This window comes from Aplysia californica, unplaced genomic scaffold, assembly GCF_000002075.1.
Source record: "Aplysia californica isolate F4 #8 unplaced genomic scaffold, AplCal3.0 scaffold00202, whole genome shotgun sequence".
Classification (NCBI taxonomy): Eukaryota; Metazoa; Mollusca; class Gastropoda; order Aplysiida; family Aplysiidae; genus Aplysia; species Aplysia californica.
The window spans coordinates 214338-220422 of record NW_004797472.1 but is presented as its reverse complement, the minus strand read 5'-3'; the positions used below and the strand labels follow the sequence as shown (position 1 = coordinate 220422).

Below are 6085 nucleotides of genomic sequence, written 5' to 3'. Positions count from 1 at the left end.
CTATACTACACATTAACAGACAGACAGACAGACAGACAGACAGACAGACAGACAGACAGACAGACAGACAGACAGACAGACAGACAGACAGACACAAAATAGGGACAGCAACGATGCAGGATCTACCAGTGGTGTCCTCCAACCACCTACTACAAAGAGAGAACACTAGAACAGATCCACAATAATTAACTTATAATGCGCTAGTTCCCCATTTCTCAGAATTTTAATAACCTTCATTCAAAGAATCTTACTGCAACTCAGTAGGCTAAATAATACAATCAATAGTAAGAGCATGGGATCGGGGAAAGGGGGGGGGAGGGATTTACCTGAAAAGTAAAACACATTAATAGGGTTGTTAAGAAGAACAAAAAATGCAATAAACGTAATAGGAAAAAATTGGACCAAAAACCCAAATTGCTAACAATTATTGACTTTTTGACCAACTGGTCGCAAAAAATAGGGGGTAAAAACCTGCCACAGAATTGGGTAAAGACTGTTGAACAGATGTTATCAAAGATGTAAAGAAAACACTTGAGAATAAATTGAATATATTATGATATATCTATTAATATATTATTATTTATACCAAAGAGAAGAAACAAAGAAACGCAAATAAAATCTTCTTTCAAACATTACAGAAAGTATCAATATTACATGTAGCCAATTTTTTTTTAATCCCCCAAAGTCATTCCAAACTGTTTTCAGAGAATAATATAAATAAGCATTATTTCTTTCAAATAAATTCTTTCCCTTGTAATGTATTAAACTGTCCCCGTCGTTTTATGCAAGAAAAATTCTGAAATTATGCAAACTGAGCCCAAAAATGTGAAATTATGCGATTCTGTTAATTTTAACAAAGAATGATTAAGGAAAATAATCAGAAATTAGGCAAAAAATGATCAAATTTTGCTAAATTATGCAGGGTGCATAAACCACGGGGACAGATTAAAAATAAAGGGAGAATAATATTTCTACATCAAGAGTCTATTTTCTTTCCCCTGTAATATATTAAAAATAAAGGGAGAATAATATTTCTACATCCACAGTCTATTTTCAGGCCCAAAAACATGCAGTAAATAACTGAGCTGTTTCTAGACATTTCATCAAGGTTGACAATCTCAAGTAGTCGCTATGGCGAGTCAGCAAGCGCACAACAATGACCACATTTCATCCAGAGGAAGTTACGATAAAAAAAAAACCCCACAAAAAAAACATTGCAAAGAAGTAGAAGAAGTAGGTCACATCGAAACGACCACCATATCATTGCCTGCTACCTCGTGGTCAAAATATGACGTTCAGGACGGTGGTTTAAAAGTTTTTTTAAAAAAGAAGAGAAAATGAAAACTTGGGACAGTTGAAGAAACCCAAAAAAATGTGACCGACTCATGCGGAAAAACAAAATGACAACACTGAAAAGGAAACACCGATTGATATTCAACACTGAAACACTGACTACGCTCGCTACCATTCACACTACATAAATGGAGAGTAATGCAAGTTTGACATGCTCATTAAAACAATAGTTTTCCTCACGATTGGGTAATCGTGAATGACTTATAAGCCCCCATCATGCAACACGATTCATACCATTTAGGAGTCAGGCGGCTCTGATCGTGCCTGTCAAAGCCAACACAGGCTGAGTGGGATTTAGTACAGCATCTTTCTCCTCTTAACCCTATCCGTACATCGTGTTTTACTATCGTATCCATACGATGTGGGGAACTCTATGCCACCACTTTCCAAAGAGGAAATTTACTCGTTAATCCGATCCATACGCTTTGCATAGCAAACTGTCAAAATGACTTTTTGAGAAATACTGAAAGTTTCAAAGAGATCTTCGTACTAGAAGTATTCTAAAATGTGAAGAATACAACCCTGCGGGTACAAAATTACCCCAGGGCGTACGGATAGGGTTAACCTCCAACAGGATTGGATATCATCACACTGATTTCAGTTTTTCACATCTCAACGAACCCACCACCACGCCTCCATAATCAAACCAACAGCACAATCCCCCCCCTCATGTTCCAACACCCCATCTCATGTTCAAACCGCCCACCCCTCCCTACACGTCGTCATCCTACCTTGGCGTCCATTTTGGCGCTCTCCTCGCAGATATTGGAGATGACCTGGTTCACCTCCTCCGACATCTCCCGCATGAACCAGAGCGCGTACTGGTAGCTGGTCTTGCCCACAGACACTCGCTGTCAGCAGCACACGGAGAAAGGGTTAGGGGGGAGACTACCGGTGCTGTCATACTCTTATTGTCTCCCTTCCCTCTTCTCCCCACAAATACTCGCCTCCCCTCCCCTCCCTCCTTCCCCTCCTCTCCCCTCTTTCCCTCCCCTCACCACAGACACTCCCTGTCAGCAGCACACGGAGAGAGCATTAGAGGGGGACTACCAGTGCAATCATACTCTTGTCGCCTCCCCTCCCTCCTCATCTCCTCTTCTTCCTCCCTCTCCTCCACTCCTCCCAAACACTGTCAGCACATACAGGGGGATCATTAGTGACCAGTTGCTGAAAGGAATGCAACGTCCCAGCAGACAGACGGCCATACTTGACATACAACCTCTCTACACCGGAGTCAAACCCACATCTTCTATGCGCAACGGCGAAGCACCTAACTGCCACACCACAGATGCTGCTATCCATCTTATTCATATGCCACACCACAGATGCTGCTATCCATCTTATTCATATGCCACACCACAGATGCTGCTATCCATCTTATTCATATGCCACACCACAGATGCTGCTATCCATCTTATTCATAGGAGCACACAACTTTTACAGAAAAATCTGACTTACTGCCTCTTTCATACAATGTATTTCATTTCTAAGAGCCAACAATTTTTACCTAAAAAGCTGTTCAAACCTCTGTAGACACAACGTGCAGTAGACTGAGAAGTCTATTCTCAGACACATAATTTATGCAAGCCAGAGCTTTTTATATAAACAGCAGTTTTAAAACTGTAAAACAGATCTAAATGCCTCAGTTTTTTAAATGTAAAAAGTGGTTCTCTAAGCAATAACAGTAGGCACAATGAAAACAGGGTGACATTCTGCCTTCTGTATTTTCTTAACATTCGTCATCATCAGACATGGACAGACGAACTATTATTATCACTATTATTATTATAATCATTATTATGATTCTTCACAAAAGCCCCAGCTACTCCTGTAAAGAACTCAATTACATGTTGCGATATTTTTCACATCAATTCAGCTTTGTGGTTAGTGCCATTCCTTCTGAATTGAGAGGAATTACACACAGTTGTGCTACTGTTACTGCTGGATATGTAAAAATACATGAAGTCATGGCAGACATAAAGTGTTTTTTTTAACATCTAAGACATAGATATTATAATGATTAATAAGAAGGATTTGAACTGAATTATCGAGGGCGTCATGCTTTTTAGAGAGTAAAGAGTCTCGGTACAGCCGAAACATTACGTGAAATTTGAAGAAAAGGAATTAACACACACACATGCATCTTGAGAGTCGAGATAAAATGTGAAGATTTGTTCTAAATTTAAATCAAAGTAAATCCTAGGTATCTATAAAGCGCATAATTCTGTTCAACGGAAAGCTCTATGCATTTTACAATCTTATATCATTACCCCAGCAGATCCTGCCTAAAACACTCGGAAACACTCTCTTGGCTTCCCGCGAATTTAAAAACCAAAAGTCCTGGTGCATCACGGCATTCTCAAATCAAATCAAATGTCACATATTATTATGCTAATTGTAAATGTCACATATGCTAATTGTAAATGTCACATATTACGCTAATTGTAAATGTCATGCAGAGGAACCAGAAGTAGAAAGTGAACCACAGCATGCGAGGTAGGGGTGAGTAGAGAAAACAAAACAACCACAACTTGCAGCACAACCACCATCTCAGTCAGTGAGTGAGCGCACTACTGGCAAAGCAAATAAAGCCCTTCTGGGTCAACGAGTTTGCAACAAAAACAACGAAAAAAAAAAAAAAACAACCTTTGCTGAAGGGAAAAGGAAGACTCTGAATACAAATTAATATATTGTTTTTTTAATTTTTAATTTTAACATTTTTTTTTTCTTCGACTGTTCTTAATTTACCTCATTCTCTTAAGAAAAAAACAAAAAAACAAACAGAAAAACGAAAGAAAACAACAATTACATAACTGCTAAAAAGAAGTTTTAAACTTTTTTTTCTTATTATTATTATTTCAAATCCCAGGTTCTGTTTCTTTATTCCATGGATTAATGACGCTTCACAAAAGAAAGTCTTCTTGCATAAATTACTATTCAAACGATTATAAACTTTTTCAATCTTAATCAGAGTTTTACAGCACTTGCAGCGTAAAAAGGTTAAATATGTGCCAAATTAACTTTTTGCGAATTACAATAAGGAAAACCTAAGACAAGGAGAAGTCCATCAAACTGTCACAAATTTTGACACAGAAGGCAAAAAAAAAAAAAAAAAAAAAAAAGAAAAAAAGAAATAAGAACAAATTTAGAAAGCAATTGACAATAATTCTCAAGCTGTGGACAGGTATTTGTAAGCAAGCAAAGCAGTCAGAGGGGGGTGGGGCGGGGGCGAGTGGGGGAGTGGGGAGGGTCTTGGTGACTTTCATGATGAGGGCCAGGACCTGTAAAGCGGTAGGGCTGGGAATGAACATGAATGATAAGCATGAACGAACGTACGGGGAAAGGGGGGAGGGAGTGGGAGAGGGGGGAGGAAGGGTGAACTGGTGACCTACTAAGTGAAAGCTTACCTCCACACACTAGCACTCAGGTTGCAAGACATGTTCGTTTAACATTTTCCGTCTATAAATACATTCCATCAGTAAAAGCAGTCACAGATGACATTAACAAAGACGTTTATTACACCGACAACATGAAGTGAAACATCATCTTTTAAACAAACTGCATGCCGTCTTACAAATGAAAATCAACAGTTTCCAGTTCAGCTGCAAGCTATTGATCTACTATTTCACCTCATGGAAAACACTAAGAGTAACATAATATGCTACAGTGTCAAGTTTTCCTCTCACTTTTGCGAGCTTATGTACTTGAACCGATTTCACCCAATTTCCTCTTGATTTGGCTTGCGAGATATTCGGAATCGCTTAGCCCTACCCGTACAACCTCAGGGGTTGTATTCTTCACATTCTAGAATACTTCTAGTGCGAAAATCTCTTTGAAACTTTCAGTATTTCTCAAAAAATCATTTTGACAGACTGCTGTGCAAAGCGTATGAATCGGATTAACGAGTAAATTTCCTCTTTGGAAAGTGGTGGCAGAGTTCTCCACATCGTATGGATACAATAGTAAAACACGACGACGTACGGATAGGGTTATTTTGGCTCGCGACTTTGACGTATTTGCCTAAGCCTGCTATACAATAACCTTCCACCTCTTGAGAAGCCCACATTTTGTACCACTTTCTGCACAACCAGAAATGATACGCCCCTATCAACACAACTTAGATCCTTTAGGAGGCCGACTTCCGACCCTGACTGCCAGAGCCAGCCCAGACCGGGAGGGATACAATGTCCCAGAACAAAGACTGAGATACTTGTCATTAGTTTCCGTTAGCAATCCGGCTAACGACGAAACGACGTTATACCCATTTAATGTTTTCCTACGGCAATCCGATGTCAAATTTTTATCCCAAGATTAAAAATTTCTCCCCACTCGGGAATCAAACTGTAGTCTTCTGCATGGCGCAGCCGCTCTCTGACGACCAGAAGAGAAGAACCAAAAGAAGAGACAGAACAACACACAGCATTACGTCGTGCAACCAGCGGCCCAACAGGCACATACACGCAGACAACGACACACGAACATGCGACCAAAAAAAATCAAAACCATCACCATCTATGAGGCCACGTGGGGGAGAGAACAAAAGAAGAAGAAAAAGTTACACCAATGCAGACTACTGCTAGACACAGCACGTCTAAATTACACGTACGTACGTCGTACAACACGTAGCTTGAAAGTTCCCTTACACAGTGTGTCATATCAGAGGCCTACAATAGTTTTGTTGTTGGTTGTTTATAGCAAAAGGGCTACAATTTTTTATTCTTATATGACAATA

General features: G+C 39.5%; 1 protein-coding gene across 8 annotated transcripts in view; it reads right to left on the bottom strand.

Moving 5' to 3' along the window:
* The window catches only part of LOC101852476 (membrane-associated protein Hem), a 64565-nt gene that overhangs the window by 35057 nt on the left and 23423 nt on the right, over positions 1-6085 (bottom strand). The window contains exon 19 of one of the 8 annotated variants that reach the window (XM_035969963.1): positions 2085-2204. The exons of the other annotated variants lie outside the window; for them this stretch is intronic. Within the exon in view, the coding sequence (XP_035825856.1) occupies positions 2085-2204 (120 nt within the window). The remainder of the gene's footprint in view (positions 1-2084; positions 2205-6085) is intronic. 8 annotated transcript variants of the gene reach the window in all.